This window comes from Gaeumannomyces tritici, assembly GCF_000145635.1.
Source record: "Gaeumannomyces tritici R3-111a-1 unplaced genomic scaffold supercont2.1, whole genome shotgun sequence".
NCBI lineage: Eukaryota > Fungi > Ascomycota > Sordariomycetes > Magnaporthales > Magnaporthaceae > Gaeumannomyces > Gaeumannomyces tritici.
Window position 1 is genome coordinate 7510603 of NW_008804545.1, and position 21230 is coordinate 7531832.

Consider the following 21230-nt stretch of genomic DNA (forward strand, 5'->3'; position numbering starts at 1 on the left):
GTGTCCGGGGCAAGGATCCTATTCTTAGCCACTTTATTTTCCCCTTCTTTTTACGTAGCCATTCTCGGCTGCCCAATCATTTTCTCGGACCGAAGGCAGACAGACTCCCCTGCCCTGCCCTTGCTTGACCTCGATGGAGCCGCCACGAGGCGGAAGCCTGTGTCCCGGCGGAGCCACACGCACGCCCACGACAAGCCGGCCAGTGCGTGCCGCCGTCATCGCTCCCGTCCGCCGCCTCCGCACTCACAGGCAGTCATGAGCGGCCCTCGGCAATATCTCTTGCCTGCCTCGTTCGGTAGAGATCGTCATCGTGCGTCGCCCGCAGCCGCCACTCGGCCGGGCGCGAGACCTCCTCCTGCCAAGGTTCCAAGTGGGAATTCATGGCCCCAGGTCTCTGACTGGTCGGCCTCGACGTCGGAATAGAGTGCCACAGTTGTACAGCGAAGCGTGGACGATGTCATTGACTTTCTTGGCGCGGCTGTCTCCCTCTGGACATGGATGGGCGTCGTGCCAAGTCTTGTAGATGGTTACTGCGCTCGCGAGCCAGAGGAGGTTGTTTTGGGCGGCAACCACACTGATGACGATCATTGCCCTTGTTGTCGATGGAGTCCATTATTCTACCAGTATCACGATCATGCCTCGCCGTTCTCCTAGTCCTGCCTCTCCGAACGAGTATCCACAGCGTCTGCGAGGGAATTTTGCTGTGAATCTCTGTGTATAAATATGGCCCTGACTCCCTCGTTCTCTTCAACCTTTTTCTTGCTCCTCACCAGCACCCTCACCCAGCTCCTCAAGTCTCCAGCCCACAGTACCAGCCTCCCAAAGCGCGACCGGTCCTCCTTTGAGCATTAGCTCCCCAAGCCCCATCACCAAAATGCAGTTCAAGACCATCATCATTGCCCTCTTTGCCGGTGCTGCCGTTGCCGTCCCCACTGGTGGCGGCTCCGGCGGTGGCGGCTCCGGCGGTGGCGGCTCCGGCGGTGGCGGCTCCGGCGGTGGCGGCTCCGGCGGCGGCGCCTACGACGCCTGCTCCGGCCTCTACGACTCCCTTCAGTGCTGTGCCACCGACGTCCTCGGGCTGGCGAATCTCGACTGCTCGCCTCGTATGATGGCCCCTCGATATCCCTTGCTGCCTACCTACCCCTCTGCGCATCCCATCGACATGAAGCTGACCACTCCTGTGCTCAAATTGATAGCCACGAAGGCGCCTACCTCAGCCGCTGACTTTAAGGCCACCTGCGCCAAGGGTGGCCAGCGCGCCCGCTGCTGCGTCCTCCCTATTGTGAGTAGCCGTTCACAGCGGCCATTGCCGAAAAAACAGTCCCTGGCGGCAGCAGTCACTAACAAAGGTATTCATTTCCACCCCCATAGCTTGGGCAGGCTGTCCTTTGCCAGTCGCCCCTTGGCGTTACTTATTAAGCATCCCGAGACCTTGCCGCTTCGTCGCCGAAGTCCGAGGACAAACGCTGCCGCTTGCTGGATGACTTGAACGGGCTGATGGAATCTTGTCGGCCCCACTGTCTCGACAAGCGAGGTGATGGTCTCCGTTGGCGGGGCTGCCAGCGAGGCCGCCGCGACTCTTTTCTTTTTTACTCTGATGACTTTATCCTTTCTTTGCTCTTCCTGATGCCGGCCGCTCAATGACTATCCTTTCCACTGTTTTCGCTGCTCCTCTTCTTTACGGAGGTGTTTGATGGACTGCGCAGTACTGTTTTCTCCTTATAAAAACGAGGTGGATACCCACTCTGCACGCCCTTATGGGCCACGACTAATAGTTCCCGATTCCACGGCTGATGTGGTTAGGCACTTGAGATCAATGCGAAGATTAAGTTGAAACCTCACAACATAATTTCATTTTGACATCTGCTATGGACGAACTTGGTTAGAAATTTGCCCAACTTTCGACAACCCCACTCGAGGCAGTGGTTGCCAGATGATAGCCACTTTATCAGAGCCAGATTGGCGCAAGCCACTGCTGTTGGTAAAAGGGACTCACTGGCTCTCTTCTTTGCTTGTATTTGCCTGCATCTGCTTGCTTCTTCCAGAAGAGTTACACAAGACTCTTTTGCCTATATCCTTTGTTTGACCTGTAGGGTGTCCCCTATATAGACACCTCGGACCACAGATCTGTCAGGTAGTTCTTTTCTTCTTCATAGCTTTCCAGCCATAAGAGATTAACTTACAACTACTGTGCTAAAGTCATTAGTAAGGTCCAATAACCCCTCAAGTCCCGGAAATCAACCACCATGGCAGATCATTCGGTGCCACATTGCCACAAGTTACATTATCCCATCATACCCTCCATCCCCTAGGCTTGCATTGAGCACTTGCACCCCGGTATGTACCACGCTCCGGCGCTCCCCAGCCCCCACCGCACTTTCGAAGATCATAATTCGTCGCCACACGTCGCCAGTAAAGGCCGAAGTGGTAGCGTTTTGTGAGATGGAGAGAAGCAGGAGAGGGGTATCATTGTAGATAAAAGGGCACGAGGCCCCCGGCCTCGTCCCCTCTTCTTCCTTTCTCTTCGGAGATCTAGATAAGGCTAAAATAGACCTATCTTACACCGTTTTCCCGTCACAGCCTCCAAAAAATGGCCAAGAACATCTCCCAAGCGCGCACCCCATGCCCCCAGTCCGGAGCCATGACCCCATTGACCATCAGCGGCAACACAAGAATCTACTCGACATCGGCCATTTGTACATCGGCCTGTCCCGCCGCCGCCGCCTCCGCCTCCAGCTTCCGCACGTCCACCAGGGCGCATCCCGATCCGATGTGATAGTGGATCGGAATGACCTCGGGCTCAAGGTCCACGTGGGGGTTCTTCCGGGGCCGGCGCCCCGCGGGTGTGAATCTGCACGTGATGACAATCGACGCCTTCTCTATGGCGTCCATGCCCTCCTGCTCGGCGCGCTCGATGCGAATTTTGTACACGTATGCGCCCGCCCTCGAGACACCGCGGAGCCTGCACACGTCGTAGCAGGTGGTGTAGGCCATCTGCCTTCCCTGATCCGGAACGTCCCCGAAGAATGCGTCGCACACCAGCCACATGGGCATGGTGGCCTCGTCTGCCTTGTCCAACTGCGACCGCTCGACGTCAAAACGCATGTTGGCGCCCTCGGCCGCCCCCAACCCGGCGAGCGGCATAATGAGTTCGCACTTCTTACCAGCTCCGTCGCCGGTCTGGATTCCAAAGGTCGCGCCGCGACCAAGGAACTGGCCAAGAGATATCGCGTGCTTCATTGCGTAGGCATTCCCTCGGGCAACCATGCCAATTCTTCCCAAACCATGTGTCAGAAGCAACGTCTCAAGTTTGGGTGGCTGGAGAAAGGGCCTTTTTTCCTGTTCGAACTCACCTGTTCGGATTACTCTTGCCCAAGCCCTTGGTACCATGAATCAATGCATCGACTCCCGTGGCCTTGGCACATTCCACCAGAAGATTTATTATGTGAACGCCGAGGCAGCCGCCTCCACTGAAGATCACGATAAATTTCTCCGGTCCCCCGAGTGCCGTGATCGTCGTTGCAATCTCGGCTTGGATCAGCGTGGTGATCTTCTCGAAGGCGAGATTGTAGCATTCCCCGCTCTCGCTGTCGGACACACTATAGGCTGCGCCGTTGACATCGGAAAAGTCGATGTTATCGTCGTATGGGTTGGCAATCCTGCCCTTCTGCGCGCGGAAGTTCTGCATGAACTTGGTGAGCTGATCATTCGTTGGGCGTGGGAACATGTTCTCCGTGATCTTTTCAACAATCGCCCACTCCCAGACTTCGCTTCCCCCAAAGCAGCCTGGCCGATGGGTATGGAAATGTATGTTAGTCATGAATAGATTCAAGCAAGTGTTCGTTCCATTTTCGCTGGCACATACCGGACTCCCGAATCTCGAGCATGGCCGCCGGCTCATTCTCGTTCCTCATCTGATTCCCATCCCGGTGTAGCAGAATGAGTGAGCTACCCTTGAAAAGGAGTAGTCAAAGGTTAGCCATCGGTTAAAGTCCGCAAAGATCTGCGTATTGAAACTTACAAGAGAGCTCCCACCAGGGTCGAAGAACAGGAAGGTCCTTCTGTCGCCAGCAATCTTGGACAACTTGGAATTTGGCAACTTCAGATCCTCCTCAATCAAACAGCGAGCGGCGCTGTTGGCCTCCCCGGTGTAGTGGAAGGCAGATTCAGGCAGGTCGGTGAATACACGGCGGAGGAGATCATGGTACACTCTCTGCATCCCCTCGGTGTGACACCAATGAGCCACCGAGAATGTGACGTGGGCCACCTCGTATCCCATTAGTTCGCAATACCCGTCCACCTCCTTCTTGACCCTCCTGAAGTGATCGATCCATATCTTCTCGAGTTGCGCAAACTTGGCAGGGTCGCTCATGGCCTCATCTTGAAGGCTGAGGATAGTTTGGCCTCCAGGCAGGCGCTTCAGCTGCTCCAATGTTTCCGCATCTATGCCGTCTGCAAGCATCAAGAGGATCCACTTGACAGGAATTCTCATTGGGGCCAGGCTGGCGAGCAACGGGCTGACGCCTTGGTTTGCGTCGGCTTCAGGTTCCCAAACAAAAGAGCCCGCGAACTGGTAATTGTCTTGGAATGCCCCGGGTCCAACTTGCCGGTCAACCTCCAAGATCAAATCGCTGTCTCAACAATGGGAACCGGTGGGATTCTATTATTCCCTGCAAGCAGGACGCACGCCCTCGTTGCCGTGGTACCGTGATCGACGCCCGAGTAACTAAAGCACCGCATAAGTTCAGTCAATCAAGTGTTAGTTACCTAAGTGGACGCAGAGTTTTGTGATTCTGCCGGAAATCAGGATGGAATGGGGAAGAAGGTTTATGAAGAAAGAGAATCGTGGGCGAACTTACGCAGGTTTCCGCGTGCCGGGGCCTCCCCAGGCTGCGTATGTGCCATCGGCTCGTTCACTGAATGGGGATGTTGAAGTGTTCTCAAAGGATGAAGTGCTTGACGAAACAGCCACGCTCGTGGGATGGTTGTGGGTGGAGTGAAAGAATATTTTTGTTGACGCGTCTTTGTGTGTGACTGGCTGCTGGCGGCTGCTTGCGTCCGAGACTCGGGTTCGCCCCCCCCCCCTTTTTTTTTTTAGTGACGCCCTCCTCGCCGCCCCCAAGCGTCCCGTTGCTTTCCTACTTTTACGGAGACCAGAAGATGTCATTTAACCATTTTTTTTTCGAGCCACAGTTGTGCCCAGCAACGCAGTAGAGAAGACCCTATCGAAGCTCATCTTCCAAGGCTGGGCCGTGAACGAATACAACAGAAGCCTCAAAAAGGCCTCTACCAGCGCGGCCAGCGCCAAGGGGAAGCACAACGAGGAGCGAGGCGATTCCGAGCACGACGAGGACGCAGACTCCGAAGAGGGTGAAGGCAACTTGGATAATTTCTTCGTTCATGATCGCTGAACACCGCGAGGCCTCTGTTCTCAGCGGACGCTTGTGGAGTGTCACAGCCAAGAGGTCGAGCGACGCCGTAGCATGGCCACAGAGAAGACGAGGGACGAGGATCCGTTGGCGATGGAGGATTGATGGGAGGACAAGGGACGAGAGTGAGTTTGCAGTTTAGGTCAAGGGTCGTTTGGTGTGGGTTCAGTTTGATGTTTGCGTTTGCGTTTGTCCGCAGAGGAAGGAGGTCGCCAATTTCTTGCTTGCCTAGGTAGATGTGTCGAGATGGCCGAGCCACGAGTAACAGTTGGGGAGATAAGACGTTGCGTGGGTGGAGAATCAGGTATGTCGTCATGTTCATAATCTAAGCTAGTTGATGCAAGTGTCAAAAAGAGAAGAAAAAACAAGAGTTGAAATGTATGTATGCATCTGTATATGCCCAAAGAACCCTTCCGAATGGTGGGTATCCAGTAGATGTATGCCAAAACGGTGACAACCCAGAAAAGGCCAAAACAGAGATTATAAAACCCAGATCCAGATACACAAGCGAAGAAGAGAAAAACAAAGGAACGCCTATAACTATGCATATCTCGCACTCGTGGTGCGCTGGGGTCTCCACCCGGGCTGCTGCGCCATCGGGGGAGAAGACGAGGCCCAGTAGCTTGGCGGCGGCGGCAGAGGGCCCGAGCCGGGAGTGCCGTTGGCGAATCCCGGCTGGGACGCAGCCTGGGCGTTGCGGGCGGCGATCATCTGCTGGCGCTGGCGGCGGATGGCGCGCTTGCGGCGGCAGCTGCTGATGCAGCAGCAGACGGTCAGGAGCGCGATGAGGCCGCCGATGCCGGCGATGAGGCCGATGGCGAGCGGCTTGTTCTGCTCGAACCAGTTGCTGGCCGTGGCGCCAATGTCGCCGACGATGCCGCCGCCATTGCTGGTGCAGCCGCGGCCGTTGGGGTTGGTGTTGTCGACGTTGAGCGGGCACTGGGCGGCCTTGCCGTCGCACTTCTCCTCGGGGTCGCACGTGCCGGTCGAAGGGCGGCAGACGCGCTCGGCTGGGGCGACGCCGCACTGCGCGGTGCAGCAGCCGTCGCTCGAGGGGTCGCACGTGGCGCCGGCGCGGTACCTACAGGTGGCGCTGTCGCAGCAGGGGTTCTTGCTGTCGCACTGCTCGCTGGCCTCGACGATGCCGTTGCCGCACACGGGGTCGACGGCCGTCTCCACGCCGCGATTGTCGACCAGGCAGCGCATGCTGACGGTTCCGGCGCCCAGCTGGGAGCAGACGGAACCGATGGTGCATTGGCTGAAGTTATCTATTCCGCGGTTGGCCGAGGGGTTCATGATGAACTGAGAGCGGGCGTCGCACGTGGTGCTGCTGAGAGGACAGCAGCTCCCGTCAGAGGTGGCGCAGAGGTCGCTATTGCAGTCGTGGTCAGCGCCAAAGGTGTGGCCGACCTCGTGCGCAAAGACCTGCCACTCGCTCTGGCCGCCATTGGTGCGGGCCACGTAGTTGGCGCCCGCCACGGCAGTGCCCGTGCGGTCGCGCGTGGAGCCCTTCATGCAGGCGGCACCGAGCCAGGCGATGCCGACGGCCGTGTTGGTGGTACACGTGCTGAAGAGGGTCCAGAAGGCGGCGTTGTCGTTGAGGCGGCCGCGCCAGTTGGAGAACTGACTCAATCGGGTCGAGATGCTCGTCGAGGGGCTGCAGGCGGTATTCCAGGCGTTGTCGTCGTTGGTCTGGGTGGGACACTCGCGGGCCGAGATGGTCAGGTTCCGGATGGCGAAGGTGATGTTGAAGGTGCGCTCGTACAGGGCCGAGGCCGTGTTGACGAGGTTGACGATGTTGGCGCGCACGTCCTGGTCGGACGAGAAGGCGCCCCGGTAGTTGCAGTCGGTAGCGATACCGATGAGGGCGACACGACGTGTCGTCGGGCAGCCTCGCGTGGAGCCAATATTGGCCACGTCGTTGCGGTTCTGACGCGCCATCAGCCGGTCGAGCGGCGACGAGGCCAGGTTTGGCGAAACGTCGCGGATCTTGTGCCGCATAGGGCTGTCCTCGTTGCCGCCTTCAGCATCGACGCGGACGTGGTTGTCATCCACACCGCAGCCGGACGCTTTCCTGGGAACAAGACTGCCATCCCGCCTCCTCAGCTCCGACCAGTCCCCCTCGTCGCCCTGTCCTCGGATGTCCGAATCCCTCCACGCAACCATGTACTCGCCCTTTCCAGCCTTGTCCGCCCGCTGCGGCGTCGGGTCCTCGTCGTGCCTCGTCCTGGCAAAGTTGGTCGCGGTTTCAACGTGGTGATTGTCGCCGTCGATGCTGAATGCGCCCTCGAACAACGGCGTCCGGCCGTCTGCCACAACCATGACGCGCGCCCAGCCTGCGTTCCTCCATTGGTCGTGCTCGCTCGCGCGCACAAAGGCGCTACCCTTGAAGACGCGGTGCTCGGCCCGGTCGATGGTCCTGCCGTACTTGGGTTGGCCGTCGGGACCAATCACCTGGACGTATGCGTCCTTCGAGATGACGTCTTCGTTGGGGGAAAGCTCGAGTCGTATCCTCCGCTCCTTGCTGCCGTCGACGAGCTTGAAGGTTGTGGCGAAGGTGGACCAGGCGTGGACCAGCTGCCAGTCGGTCGTGAAATGGACATCTTCGATCTGTGTCGTCTTTCGTAGGGGGTTCCGGCCGACGCTCAATGCTGTTGGTTGAGGCGGGGTTAGTGCTGTGCTCCAGTGCGAGAAATTGGGTTTGGTGAGCCGCAACTCGTGCCTCTGGCTCGTGCCGACGGGACGACCCAGCCGAGGCACGAGGAAGGCACCATGGCGACACAACGACATGACACATACCGTTTGCTATATCTGTGTAGCCCGTCACTGCCAACAATGTGGTCAGGAGGGATGCTAGTAACTTCATGGCCTCTTAAAAATGTGGTGGTTTCGGCGCAAGAGTCGCCGTAGGGTCGTCGTCGCCGTCGAGTCAATCGGGTCGGGACGTCGACAGGAGGACGTCAAGTAGAGACAAACGAGGGGCAAATAGGAAACGCTTGAAAGAGCAAGTGAGCAACTTGAAAGAAAAAGGAAGAAGTAAGAAAATGTGGCAAAATGGTCACGGAGGCTGCACTAATAATATGAGCCTAACAACTGCCGCCGCTAACAGACACCGAACAAATCAAGCAGCTGGACGGGCTGGGAGACGCAGTAAAAGCCAGTGAGCCTGATGTCCAGGGAACGCTTGCAGCTGAGCCCGGGAAGCAGCAAAAACAAAACAGAACCACGCGCCCATATATCAGCCCAATCCAACGTCCCAGCCTGCAGGAAGTGCCTCCTTTGGAATCCCTTCTCGATGCGGGGGGATGGATTCCAAGGGGGCGCAGTTGGTCGTGCGGGGGATAGGCCACGCCAGCGCCTGAGCCTTCGTGAATCGCCGTGCAGGAGGAGCGACGGGGATTCGGGTGGCTTCAAGTCGCCAGGCCAGATGTTGTCTTTGTGGAAGGGCTGGACAATCGAACAAAAACGGTACAAACGGAAAGAAAATGCAGATCGGGAAATGCAACGAACCAGGAGGAGAAGGGAAATGACGAGCGAGCAATGAACGAAACAGGAAAAGGGTCAATGGAGGCGGAAAAAAAGAAAAGAAAAAAAGGACCAGGAGGAAGGGAAGGGCGAGGGCGCGGCTGATGATTCACCCTGCTGACCCGCCGCCCTTTTCTCTTTACGACACGCTGTTTAGGAGGGCTTGGTATTCGCTTGGGTCACACATCAACAGTTGCACTTGGCAGGCTGGGGATCCCTGACGCGGCCCTTTTTTGGTCCCTTGAAAGGGAGCAGAGCCCGCCACCCCTGCCCTATTCTGCCCAAGACCGCGCTGGGATCCGAGCTACTTCGTTCGGGTGCTGCATCATCTCGCTGTGTTCTTGCGACAGCAGGGCCCTGTCTCTGCTGCCTTGTATTTTTGTCAGGGACAAAGACGCTAAAACCGTGCTCGTGTGCCCGCAAGTGGTGGTATCGTCGGACAAAAATAACATCAAATGGCCATGTGGGACAGACACATAAATGGCCACAGGTCGCGCCCAAAATACATAAAGCAACAAAGAAATCAGCCCTTAATGAGCACCTACCCACTTGGCGAAACCCAAAGACAGGTCTGCTTCCTACAAATCGTGGCGGCCGTTTGAGCGACATTCAGCACCTTGACATTTCTTGTTAGGCTGGCCGCCCTCTCTCGCTCTGCAACGCGCAACAGCACACCAAAAGTTTCTTTGATCGGACGGGCTGCACCAAAGAATGGCCAGCGAAACCGGCAGCCGCGGATCCTCCGCTTGCTGACGACGACAAGGGCTGGGCGCTGCCCACCAAGGGGAGCAGGGAAAGGGAGCAGGGGCCACCCACACCCACTTCTGGCGGCGGGGGCTGTGCTAGGCGCCCACGCGCCTTGTGTTTGGGCGGCCTGTCGGCACCAGGGAGGATGCGGGGCCGCGCCAAGCCCTGCGTCTCTGCGTCGGGCTTTGCACCACTCCATGCCGCGTGCCAGGGGCTCGGCTTCTGTCGATTGGCCCAGAAGGCTCTGCAAACAAAACATGCCGCAGGACTGCATCCCGTCCCCTTTTTTTTTCTTATCTTTTTTCCCTTTCCTGTACTTTTGGTCGACTCTATGGGCACCATCCAAAGTGGGAAATGCCAGCAGAGATAAAGCTGCAAAACCATTCAACCATCCCTCTACCTGAAATCCCTCCTTTTATCCTGCCCGATCCAGGGCCAGTTACCCAGTCCGGCCTGGTGAATGACAAAACACACGTGGCTGGGACTAAGCCACCCACAGGCGCGTCTTAGCCGCTTGGCGGCCGGGAGTCCGGCACTCACTGTGTGTCTGTCTGGGTCGCTGTCTGCTCGCCCTACTCGGCGCCGTGCCACATCGGAATTAGCAGATCTCGGATCTGGGGAGGCCCGAGTCTGTGGTGAGTGAAGGATGGGCATGCAGCCTACAAGCGCGCGAACAGTGCCCAGCTCCACATCCTACATTACCGCCGGCCGACACTTGCGAACTGCCTAGTCGGCCGGGGTGCCGGGCGTGCTGTAGCTTTGCGCCACCATGAACGGTTCATCTGGTCTCGGGACGTGCTCTCCTCCCTACTCATGGCGCCCGTATAATGACATCTTCCCCATCCTTTGTTGATGTAAGCATAAGCAGCACATCCGCGGTGGTGGTGCACATGCGACGATCATGGACCAAACAACGTTCCCCCTTGTCATCCATCCTCCGTCCTGATCCCAACGCCCGCACTGCTTCCTAACCCATCGACAGATGTCACATCGCCAAGCAAACAGCCGCATTTGCTCCGACCAGACCGTTGCCAGGTCGATGGGGAAGATTCGTGCGCCTGCAGTGATGACGACGACTTGAGGGTGGGTGTCTGGTTTTTACCGTTTCAATCGGCACATGGGCGCCGCCGAGCGCCCCAGTCCTGACCCTGGACTGCCAACATTCGAGGTGGATTCCTTTTCTAGGACCCGGCACAACCACCATGTTTTTTCTTTGGCTGGCCGAGGTTTGCTGGGAACAAAAGAGACTGGGGTCACATACAGAATTTTAATTACGTGCGAACGCCATGGGAAACAGGGACACACATGCGAATATTTTCCTCTTCGAGCATCGCTCGCCGCGCACCGTAGCTGCCTGACAAACTCCCCAGTGCTTCGCCAAGATGCACCCCTTAGCGGATCCCCGCCGAATGCCAACCATCACAGCAGCCAAGCAGGCTGGCCAGGCTTGCCAGCAAGTGATAATTGCGTGGCGCCGGGGCGGTGATGCGTGCTGTCCTCGCAAGCCACAGTCCGGGCACGCGTCCTTCGGGAATGCCCGATTCCAGCGCAGCAAGGCTGCGAACCCATGGGGACCAGAGACCGCAAGTCCGTTCCTGTTGATTCTTGTCCGTACCGTGCAGGTATTGCAGGCTTGGGCTTTGAGCTTTGAGCAAAACCGCGACTGTGCCAAGACTTGATATCACGTGCCCACGCTGCAAAAGCGAGGCACATGTCGTGGTTGTCTGACAAAGCTATCAGATGGTTGGCGCTGAAGCGGTGGGTTCGGGAATATTAATTATGGCATGTCATTGTAATTCATAAAGAAACCAGCGCCGATATAAGTGCAGTAACTAGGACAGCGAGAGAATACAGTTCTCATTTTCATTTCCCTCTCATTTTTCGGGCTTTCCATAGTTAAATTTGATAGCCCTCACTTTAGCTTTAACGTTATTAAAATCTAGCTAGCAAAAGGTTTGAAAACACCTCAGAGCCCCGGAATCCATTGGTTTGTATGATCCCAAATGCTCCTCGCAAAGTTTGCGAGTATTAATTCAGCATGTCAACTCTCCCCGTTGGGAAACCAGAGTCGTGCGCCTTTCTAAACGACTCGTGCAGCCGAAGTTTCCATCCAATCATATAGGTCCAGTGGCCAAATGGCAAGGCGCTTGACTACGAATCAAGAGATTGCAGGTTCGATCCCTGCCTGGATCGAATATGGGGAGCATCTCCAACATGACCTCCTACTTTTTGTTTTGTTCTTGCTGTAGCTGGAATAAAATTTCTACTCGCTAGGAAGGATCGAGCTCATGGGAGTTCCTTCGGAAGCTCCCCAGCATGCATCTCGTGCGTGTTACTGTTTGTCACCAACTCCGACCTGACCGAGTCAGACAGCTGGTACGGCGGCGTCGGTTGTCGAGCTCCGTTTCTCGGCAGAGGGCACTCCTTGGCCATTCATCTCCGCCTGCGCACGCGCCGTATCGTCCAGTTGTGCCGCCGGCGGATGAAGGCCATCCCAGCCCCCCTCTACCGGCCCGCCGCCGTAGACGTGGCCTTGGCCGCTTGAGTCATCAGCATTCCCGTACCGCATATACTGCTCTCCCGCCTCGCCTCCCGCCCCGTCCAGCCCCTCGTTTCGTCCTTGCCATCGCCGGCCGCCGCCCTGCGCCTTGACCAAAACACCGCCACGCCCATCACCGCAACCAGCACGGTGACGCCCACGGCGGCGCCAATGCCGGCCCTGCCGCCCACGCTCAGCCCCACGTCCAGCGACGTCGTCCCGCTCCCGGCCGCGCTGTCGCCGCCCTCTCGGGAGGTCTGCGCGGGCGGCGTCCCCGACGTCGACGTGGCCGACCGCGACTGCGGGAAGCGGATGTAGATGGGCGTGGCGCGCACCTCGATCAGCACGTCGGTCGGCGTGGTCTGGATGCTGCGCGCGTTCTCGACGTCAGGCACGCGCAGCGTCACCGTCGTGGGCCACTGCGCGCTCGAGTAGCAGGCCGGGCTCGACAGCAGGGATTCCGAGCCCGTGGCTGGGCTGTATCTGTACTCGCTGTGGAATGGGGGACGACTTGTCGGAAGGTGCTCATGCCTAAGACTCACGCTGTCTGAGGGTGGATGGGGACGTACCTTGGGCAGCACACGGCGCGAGACTCGGTCAGCGTCTGCACCATCTCGGCCGTGCTGGACGCCATGCTCCAGCCGGAGGGGCACACGGCGGGCGAGTAGTAGGCCGTGGGGCCTGGGACAAAGTTTTGAGGGTAGCAGTCGCCCGCAGACGTGCCGCCGAGTATATGCCATTTGTATCCCGTGCTGGCGGTCCCGCGTATTTCCGTGGTGGCGGTCCCATAGATCTGTTGGAGGCAACCTGCTGGAGGCGTGAAGGTCGCCGTCAACGGCCCAATGTTGGTGGCCATGGTGATGCAGGGTATGCAGGGTACTGCGTCTTTGCGTATTGACAGCGGATATTACAAGATATATTAGGGAATATATAGGGAAAGAGAAGCGTGTTGTATTAGGAAATGTTGGGGTGAGCAGGGTATACCTGCTAAACCAGGGTCGAAGGGTTCACTCCGCCTGGGAACATGAATAAATACCCTCGAGGTGTATCCATACATATTTGTTGAGGGAGCATGGAAGCCCATCATCACTGAGAAAAGACGGAGAGAGTAGACGACGGGTCGCTCCTCCTGCTGTGATGGTGGCATATCATATGGTAACTCCAAAAATATCCCGGCGGCCGTTGAAGGATCGTCAATCGAAGGATTATCCCGGGCGGATGTCGCGCGGAAGTGGCGCTCTCTCCCCTTGGCACTATAAGAAAAGGATTGACGATACAAATCAGGGGCACCAAGCTGCAGGCCAGAGGGCGGGGGGTCGACTGCTATTGTCAGAGTTGCTTCGTTGGGCGCGGTGTAATATCATATCTCGCTGCAGATCAAGGAGGCGATTGGCCCGGCGGATGAGGGTGCGGTTGCTTCCTGCTGTGGCTGGATAGGCACAAGCCCAATTCTCGGTCCCGAGATGGGTGGCGGGGCTAGGCTTGGGCACGCTCGCGTGGTGGCACTTGGCTCATTGCTGCCGTCTTCGCCATCTAGAGCTAAGCAGCAATAGGGCCGAACCTCGCTCGCTAAGTCAGTAAAGGGGCGGTCCGTCGGTTTCAAGAGCAGGCCTGGCGACTTGCCGTTTCGCTGCTGCTGTCGTCCCGCCGATCTCCGTCACTGGCACCAAACTCACGCATCTCGACCACAATATCGCCAGAGCCGCGCCTGCTTTGGGGGCCGTACGACACCGGCTTGTGGCTGGGCGCAGGATCATGCTGCAGTGAGAGGTGCAGCTCGACTGGGTTGGGCTGGGCATGCCGGCCGTAGAATGCCGTGACAGTCTCGATGGCTGCGGCAATGCCGTTTCTGGAGCTTCTGCTGCCCCTTACCCGTCGAAGTGTGTCCAAGACGCGCGCGCGGAAGCTCGACTTTTCTGTCTGCCGCTTCGCGTGGCTGGCGGTGATGTCGCACACCAGCGTCCGCAGCATGGGCACCGATGCCGCCACCATGGTCTGGGCTATCTCGGTCGAGGCCAGGATGACGAGGTCGACGCCGTCCACTGTCTGGGTGTTAGGACCCGCGTGTAGCTGGGCATCTCCCGCACTCGACTGAGCAGTCAGTCCGTCGTGGTGGCGAGCTCACATGTGAAGTCGGTGCTTGCGAGGACCTGCAGCTTCGGCACTTTGGCAAACGCCGTCGCGGCGGCTCTGGCTGGCTTGGTTAGCATGCCAACGTGGATGGAGAAGGGGGGTTGGTTGTCTCACAGTACGCCCATGCTCATGGCTAGACAGACTCCTATCTTCTCTTTGTCAATGCCAGGCCTAAGTCGACCAGCCTAGAAAAGGCTGATGGGACCTCGTCAGCCACATTCTCTGCTCGCCAACTTTCTTTGTGCAAAGCCAAGGCCGGCCATGGTTCAGAAAGAAACACGTACCAGCGCTGCCCATAGACAACCCCAGGTTGACCCCGATTGGCAAGCAGCTGCCCTCGACAACGAGGTCCCACGATTTCTCAAGGGGAGTGCACTGGGCCCACTGCACGACGAGGTTCGCGGCGTGGAAGGCGTTCATCGAGACGGTGGCGCACCAGAGCGCGGCGGTGAGCTTGGGACCCGAGATCCTGCCCAGCGTGATGACAAAGGACGTTTTGCTGCCTGGAGTTGCCAACAGAAGCCCCGTCCCGACCACGAGGCCGTCGAGCCCTACCCGGTCTAAGCTGTCCGGGTCTAGGGTGCTGCCGGATCTGCCGAAGCCATTCCTGACGTTGATGCTGAGCTGCGCACAAGCAACAAGGAAGAAAATCTTGACGTGTAGGAGGAACGAGATGTGCGTCAGGTCAGCGAATGCCCCTCCAGGGGGTGGGGGGATTGGTCTCGGGCTTCCCGCGCCTACCCAAGACGCCAACAAGACATAGTCGTCCCACCACAGCGCGTTGTTCCTCCGGGCCTTGCTGTACAGTCGGAGGAGGATGAAAACGGTGGCGAAGACGAACAGTGACCAGACCGCCTTCATTGCCCTGGGGTCATAGTCCACAGCTTCCGGGTCCCCGGCCTCATAGCCGCTTGTGCCGATTGCCGCCGCCACATCCCGAAGGTACATGGTAACAGTCGCAAGACGTGGATTATGTGGCGATGGCGTGGCGAACGTCCCGACATTGCGAGCCAGATCGTAAGGGAGATTTGTGATAGAGAACAGGGTAGACCAGTCGCCAGAGAGCAGTCGAAGCACTGAACAATCTCCTGGCTTCGTCTGAGCCCTGGCATCACCCACGATCTCCAAAATTGCAACCCCCCTGGTACCTACCTACTTATACAACCTAAAAAAAACCCCGAGATTTACCGGGATTCGACAAACACATCTGCATGCGCTCGGCTGCAGGCATGGACGTGGGAGTGGAGGAGCTTCTCCGATAAGGTTGTGCGCTGCATGCTTTGGAGTTTGGTTTGGCAATCGTTAGCCCTTGATATGTCAGACAAGGCTGACCCCGCATCCTCGATTCCCTCTCTCGGTCTGCTAGATCGAGATGGGCTGGCTGGAGGTTCGGGGCTCCCCCGACGGAATATAGAAAGTTTCGGGGTGCTGGAGAATTGGCCGCTCTGGCCAAAGCGCGTCACAGAAGATACACCCCCAAAAAGATCCAATGGTTTAGGTTTTCCGAGTGTTTCCGGGTAGAACACTGGAGGGAAATTACCCTGCTGTCTGTTCCCACGTGCGCGGATCTGTTTCGGTCGGTTCCAGACCCTCCTCGTTTGCTGCATGGTCGATTTCCTTGCCGGGTAGTGACTAGCCTGTGAATCGGTCATCTGCGGGACAGGAACATCTTGTTGTTTGGATGGTATGCGCGATCAAATGGCAGAGACATGAAGTGAAAGCTGGATGCCTTGACATGACGGACGCCCTGAGCAACTTTACCGCGGCCCTGGGACGCCCTGGATCACTGGACATGACGGTGACGAAGCATAATGGACGAGAAGGCTTGACGGAGGTGAAATTGAAAGACCGGTGATGAGGTCCCAACGTCTGAGTGGTGATGACCCTATATAGATTCGGCGGCCAGGACGTATGCCGTCCAAGAACTCCCACTTCTTCACTCGCCCCTTTTCTCCCTGCCCTTCGCTGGGACAGATGAAGCGTATAGGGCTCGAAAGGCCGAATCCGATTGGAGGAGCTTCCCTGGCTCGTCGTAATCAACGAGCTTTCCTTGATCTAACACGAGCACTCTATTGTAGTCGAGGATCGCGCTGAGCTTGTGCGCGATTGCAATGATTGTCCAGTCAGCAAACCACGCGTCCAGGAGTTTTTTGACCATGGAAGCGGACTCTTCATCAAGGCTAGGGAAAATATTGATATGGTTAGAGATAGGTTCTGCGTAAATATCAAGCAAAAGTGCTGTAAATTCTGCTTGGGGGATTTTCAGAATACTTGCTACTCGTGACCTCATCGAGGATCAACAACCCTCCTGCCTCTTTCTCCACGCTGCTCTTCAGCCCCCTTTTTGCTCCTCTGACTAAGGCCCGGGTGATGGTCGGGAGCTGCTTTTCGCCTTGCGAGAAGAACTTTTCGTCGATTACGGTGTCAAGCCCGCCCCTCTCTGGATTTCCTCCCACAGTTCGACGGCTTCGAGCGCTTTGACAATACCACCACCCCCGCTACTGTCGGCATTGGAGTCCCTTTGTCCGCTTGAGCCGTCACCGGCTTCCACGGTTGTCGGATCGACATTCACGCGAACCGTAGCATCGAAGATGTAGGCCTCCTGCGAGACCGCGACGATGCCAGACCGCACGTATTCGCCAGGCAGAGTTGAGATGTCGACTCCGTCGATGGCAATGGCTCCGGAGACCTCATCCACCATACGCAGCATGGCGAGGGCCAACGAGCTTTTACCACTGTACCATTTAGGAACAGGGCCGTCAGCATATGAACAACAGTTGCTAGGACACGAGGTGGAGGGGGACAGCCGTACCTTCCAGTTCTTCCGCATACGGCGACTCTTTGCCCCGGTGTGAGGGAGAACGTAGCGTTTTCGAGAACGGGCCCGGAAAAGCTAAAAAGAATGGCCCAGATCAGCACTATCCACAACGTAATGGATCAGTGAATTTGACCTACGTGTAGGAGGCCGTCACGCCAAGAAATTCGGCAGCCCCGCGACTAGGCCAGCTCCCCACGGGCCCCAGGCGTCTGCTCTCGTCAAGACGGCGCAACTCCTCGTCGGCCTCGCAGTCCCCACCGCCCCGCGGGGCCGCAAAGTTCTTGACCCTCGCGACGGCCCCCAGCGCGACCTCGAGCATGACCCAGCCCGTGACGAGGCCCCTGACGGTCGCGCCGAGCGCCAGCACGTTTGCGAGCCCGACGCCGACGTACGCGCGGGGCCGATCTGGTCCCGCAGCGCCGTCGCGACGACGACCAGCACGACGGCGAAGCCCGCGACCAGCACATCGACGAGGTGCGTCAGCCAGCACCGCAGGCACAGCAGCAGGTACGCCGGCCGCTGCGAGGCGTCGACGAGGGGCGCATTGCGGCGCGCGGCCCGGCCCTGCCAGCCCAGAGTGCGGATGGACTCGAGCCCGTCGAGCGTCTCGAGGAGGGTCGTGTGGAGCGGCGCCCTGTGCTCGATGTCGAGGAGGCGCATCTGGAGCGACGTGCGCAGGTAGAAGTGCTGCACCGCCCAGAAGGCGAGGGCTATGACGGGCAGGGCGGCGGCTCGGTAGCGCGAGCTCACGGCCACGAGGACCACCTCCCTGATGGCGAAGAAGGTTGCTGTTGGTGATGTTGGCATGAGTTGGGTGGGGGAGCAAGGGTAAACTATTGGCTGCGGAACTTACAAACTGCTACCGCCAGAGCGGCGGCGGGAAGCTCCATGTCTATCAACTGAAGATGTGGCTGAACCTGTTGACTGTCACCCCACTGTCGACGCTCGAATGGAACGTCATTGGAGCTCTGTCGCGGAATAACTGGTCAGGCTCTTTCTCGGGAAGCTTCGGGAAGTGTTCTAGCATGGGAGGTTCTTGACGTGCCTCGACACCCTCTTTAGTAGAACATCGTGGAAGTAAGCTCCTGAGTTGTTGATCACGTCAACAAAAAGCTGTCTAAAATAGCCCTAGTTTCAGTGCATGCCAGTAAAATAAGTAATGCGACACAACTTACCATGCGCCAATAAGAACCGCAATGATTGCGCCGACCCCGAGAGCCGTGTACACGCCAAGCCATTTCCCCAGGTGCTGTGCATTGGCCTCTGCCCACCAGCCAAGCCATATGTCTGAAGAGTAAGACCGACATGTCAATCTCCGATACGGGCAGGCTGATGAGGGGAAACTTCAAGTCTTACATGGAAACGAGTTGCAAAAGGCAAATACAATCATGGCGACAAGAAAAGCCGCGACAGTGTACCAACCGGCGCCCTCTCCATAGAACAGATACATCGTGGAGTCGCCTAGGTGGTGTGTCGAGTCTGTCTGATCAGGGGAATCCAAGGGGCCGGCAATAGCTGTCGGGATCGCCTGCTGCTGCGCTCCCGGTTTCTCGTCATTGGCAACTCCGGTGTCGCGGCCGTCTTTCAGGTCGGCAGTGGCCGCGCCAAGTCCGCCAAAGACATCGTCAAGCACGACGAACTCCTTCTTTGCGTACAGAGTTCGAGCAAGGGCCTAGGAAGCGCTTTAGGTTAGCTGCCACGGGTCTTTTGGCATTTAATCGTTGGCAAAAATGGCTCACTAGGCGATGCTTTTGGCCTCCACTCATGGAAATTCCCATTGTCCCAGCGAGGGTGTCCTCTCCGCTGGGCCAGGCACGAATGTCAGGCTTAAGGGCGCATGCTTGTATGGCTGCACGATACTAGTCTTCGTCGAACTCGTGGTCACCGTCGTAAGTGCTGCTGCCCGTCACAACTCGTCGGACAGTTTCGTTCGGGATCCAGGCCGACTGGCTGCAGTAGGCCACGCCCGAGACGAGGTGCGGGTTTTCCCGTCAAAGCCCGACAGCTCTCCTAGCAGGGCTCGGAGGAGCGTCGTCTTCCTACGGCCGACAGGGCCAAATAGGAGGGTGAACGTGCCTCTTCGTATTCTCTACTCCGGGTCGATATCGATGACAGGTTTGCTGTCTTTCTTCCATGAGAATCTCCTCTGGATGGAAGCAATAAAGTCCTGGGGTAACGGAGCCGAGGTGACGCCATTGCCGCTGGTGTCGACGATGCAATCCGCAGGGGATCGAGGCGGAGCGCCGACATCAGAGGCTATGCAGGCATTCAGACGACTGTCCTCTGTTTCCTCCCCGGTGAGAAAGTCCTGGATGCGCCCAAAAGAAGTGACGGAGTCCGCAAGGACTGGGACCGCAACGATAATGCCCGAGAGCGGTGCGCTGATGGGGACAAGCAAGGACTTGGAAGTGAAGGCGGTCACGACGTCCAGGGTCCCGCCGTCACCCCGGGTGGCGAGGCCTGCAAAGATGCCGAAGGCAAGGATCGGGGAGATGATCAGGGTAGCGATCACTATAGGTTATCCCGTCTCACCCGTTAGTCTTCCTCCGAAATTCAGATGGTGAGAGTTGTCGGGCAAAAGCAAGGCACAAGAAGTCAGGACAGATAGACAAGAAGAAAAACACCGACATATGACAAGCGAAAGTCCCACCAGGGCCCTAAACCGCATCGGCACCCCCAGCTCGACAGCCCGCAGTCGCGCCAGCATGCCGAACGCGACGTCGTTGAGCCCCGACGCGCGCAGCCACTTGACGCCGCCGAGCGTCCTGGACGTGGCGCTGACGCGGTCCTGGGACGCCGCGATCCAGGCCGCCTGGGCACGCCCAGCGGCGACGCCGAGGAAGCCGATGGCGACCAGGACCAGGACGGCGAGGCCGACGGGCACCGCGCAGGCGGCGCCCCCCACAGCTCGCGGGCCAGCAGGTACGTGCCGACGCAGATCTCGAGCGCGCCGGCCCACAGCTCGTGCAGCTGGCGCGCGCCCGCGGCCGCCTGCGCCGTGTCGGTCGCCACCAGCGTCAGCGAGCCGGCGCCGCTGACGGACGGCGAGGCCAGGTCCAGCCGCGTCGCCTTATCGTAGACGGGGGCGGAGAGGCTGCCGCGCATCATGGTCTCGGCGCGGGCGACGCTTCGCTCGTACTGGCCTGTGCATATCTGGATTGTGGTTTGGGGGTGATTAGGGGGTGAGGATGGTGTGAAGACGGGTAAGAGATTTAGTTGAGATGATGGCTCCAGAAACCTACAGCCATGCCAACAATTACGATGTCGTATGAGCCCACTAAACCCCATCCTGCATTGTCGTACTGCTCGGTCCGTGGCTTGTAGGCGGGTTCTATGGCCGCAGTAATGAGGAAAGGCTGGACATAGGTACATCCGATCAGGAACAGCCTGGGGGGAACGGCAGCCAGCATGGGCCGGGCAAAAGCTGCCTGCCAGGTGCTGATGATGGCAGCAGTTGCCGTTTTGTCGGGAACCAGTACGGACCAAAGCCCAGTTGTTAATTAACACAGTGGCTCTACTTTGCTCAAAGCCTGCTTGCGACTTTTCTTACCCATATTCCACCTCTCCTCAAGACGCCGGCGGAGTTTCTCTGATCCCATCTTGGTCTCGGGGGTGTCCAGGTCGTCCAGCCCAAGGTTTCTCCGGTAGCCGAGACGCATCAGCGGCATCAGCCAGGAGAAGAGGACTCGGCTCAAAGTGCTGCTCGTCACCTCCCCGTTGAGATTACGGAATTTGGACAGCAGAATGGACCGCTTCTCGTGGGACTCCAGGGCGAATATGATAGCATGTAGCGAGGTCAGAACACACAGAAGACACGCACGGCATATATAGGAACTTGCGGGAATCATGACTTTCATTGCTACCGGTCTTGTGTCGTCGTATAGTCGTATTCGTACATTGTATTGTAGATGGTACATCGCACCGCCATATCTGCAAGACAAGGACGTAACGCAACCCCCCAAGCTTGGCGGAAGCCTCATCTTAACACAACACATCGAAAACGACGGAAGAGTCACAGGCGACGGACTCAGGGCTAATA

At 58.0% G+C, this 21230-nt stretch overlaps 7 protein-coding genes and 1 non-coding gene across 8 annotated transcripts; 2 read left to right on the plus strand and 6 right to left on the minus strand.

The window, feature by feature from the left end:
- Positions 1–378: 378 nt before the first annotated feature.
- Positions 379–588, minus strand: GGTG_02382 (hypothetical protein; the record flags this gene model as incomplete). Its single annotated transcript, XM_009220154.1, has 1 exon — positions 379–588. One exon carries the CDS (start codon positions 586–588, stop codon positions 379–381), a length of 210 nt encoding a protein of 69 aa, XP_009218418.1.
- Positions 589–709: 121 nt separating this feature from the next.
- On the plus strand, positions 710–1840 carry GGTG_02383 (hypothetical protein). The gene is made up of 3 exons (XM_009220155.1): positions 710–1103; positions 1197–1282; positions 1372–1840. Exons 1-3 carry the CDS (start codon positions 875–877, stop codon positions 1417–1419), a joined length of 363 nt encoding a protein of 120 aa, XP_009218419.1. The 5' UTR covers positions 710–874; the 3' UTR covers positions 1420–1840.
- Positions 1841–2517: 677 nt separating this feature from the next.
- On the minus strand, positions 2518–5487 carry GGTG_02384 (hypothetical protein). Its single transcript, XM_009220156.1, has 7 exons — positions 5291–5487; positions 4860–4916; positions 4707–4726; positions 4022–4570; positions 3866–3953; positions 3354–3786; positions 2518–3274 (listed from the first exon to the last, which is right to left on the minus strand). The coding sequence occupies exons 1-7, from the start codon at positions 5400–5402 to the stop codon at positions 2677–2679; spliced, it is 1857 nt and encodes a 618-aa protein (XP_009218420.1). The 5' UTR covers positions 5403–5487; the 3' UTR covers positions 2518–2676.
- Positions 5488–5718: 231 nt separating this feature from the next.
- Positions 5719–9023, minus strand: GGTG_02385 (zinc metalloprotease mde10). Its single transcript, XM_009220157.1, has 2 exons — positions 8229–9023; positions 5719–8080 (listed from the first exon to the last, which is right to left on the minus strand). Exons 1-2 carry the CDS (start codon positions 8293–8295, stop codon positions 5970–5972), a joined length of 2178 nt encoding a protein of 725 aa, XP_009218421.1. The 5' UTR covers positions 8296–9023; the 3' UTR covers positions 5719–5969.
- Positions 9024–11822: 2799 nt separating this feature from the next.
- On the plus strand, positions 11823–11894 carry GGTG_20039. Its single transcript has one exon. It is a non-coding gene; the product is annotated as a tRNA-Arg (tRNA).
- Positions 11895–12206: 312 nt separating this feature from the next.
- Positions 12207–13096, minus strand: GGTG_02386 (hypothetical protein; the record flags this gene model as incomplete). The annotated part of the gene is made up of 2 exons (XM_009220158.1): positions 12207–12732; positions 12810–13096. The coding sequence occupies 2 exons, from the start codon at positions 13094–13096 to the stop codon at positions 12207–12209; spliced, it is 813 nt and encodes a 270-aa protein (XP_009218422.1).
- A 743-nt stretch (positions 13097–13839) lies between these two features.
- On the minus strand, positions 13840–15321 carry GGTG_02387 (hypothetical protein; the record flags this gene model as incomplete). The annotated part of the gene is made up of 4 exons (XM_009220159.1): positions 13840–14282; positions 14366–14434; positions 14658–15024; positions 15115–15321. The coding sequence occupies 4 exons, from the start codon at positions 15319–15321 to the stop codon at positions 13840–13842; spliced, it is 1086 nt and encodes a 361-aa protein (XP_009218423.1).
- Positions 15322–16309: 988 nt separating this feature from the next.
- On the minus strand, positions 16310–21009 carry GGTG_02388 (hypothetical protein; the record flags this gene model as incomplete). The annotated part of the gene is made up of 14 exons (XM_009220160.1): positions 20697–21009; positions 20434–20615; positions 19820–20344; positions 19264–19702; positions 18931–18952; positions 18548–18863; positions 18367–18478; positions 18045–18157; positions 17580–17979; positions 17329–17532; positions 17186–17266; positions 16864–17108; positions 16645–16822; positions 16310–16553 (listed from the first exon to the last, which is right to left on the minus strand). The coding sequence occupies exons 6-14, from the start codon at positions 18639–18641 to the stop codon at positions 16310–16312; spliced, it is 1671 nt and encodes a 556-aa protein (XP_009218424.1). The 5' UTR covers positions 18642–18863; positions 18931–18952; positions 19264–19702; positions 19820–20344; positions 20434–20615; positions 20697–21009.
- Between the last annotated feature and the right edge of the window lie 221 nt (positions 21010–21230).

What these genes read in the sequence shown, in the direction of transcription:
- GGTG_02383 (XM_009220155.1), top strand. Translation starts at nt 875, where the DNA reads ATGCAGTTCAAGACCATCATCATTGCCCTCTTTGCCGGTGCTGCCGTT. An exon ending in GAATCTCGACTGCTCGCCTC is followed by an intron (nt 1,104 to 1,196) that starts GTATGATGGCCC and finishes TCAAATTGATAG; the next exon opens with CCACGAAGGCGCCTACCTCA. An exon ending in GCTGCTGCGTCCTCCCTATT is followed by an intron (nt 1,283 to 1,371) that starts GTGAGTAGCCGT and finishes CCACCCCCATAG; the next exon opens with CTTGGGCAGGCTGTCCTTTG.
- GGTG_02385 (XM_009220157.1), bottom strand. Translation starts at nt 8,295, where the DNA reads ATGAAGTTACTAGCATCCCTCCTGACCACATTGTTGGCAGTGACGGGC. An exon ending in CTACACAGATATAGCAAACG is followed by an intron (nt 8,081 to 8,228) that starts GTATGTGTCATG and finishes CTCAACCAACAG; the next exon opens with CATTGAGCGTCGGCCGGAAC.
- GGTG_02384 (XM_009220156.1), bottom strand. Translation starts at nt 5,402, where the DNA reads ATGAACGAAGAAATTATCCAAGTTGCCTTCACCCTCTTCGGAGTCTGC. An exon ending in CCCGGCACGCGGAAACCTGC is followed by an intron (nt 4,727 to 4,859) that starts GTAAGTTCGCCC and finishes GCGGTGCTTTAG; the next exon opens with TTACTCGGGCGTCGATCACG. An exon ending in GCTCGAGATTCGGGAGTCCG is followed by an intron (nt 3,787 to 3,865) that starts GTATGTGCCAGC and finishes CCCATCGGCCAG; the next exon opens with GCTGCTTTGGGGGAAGCGAA.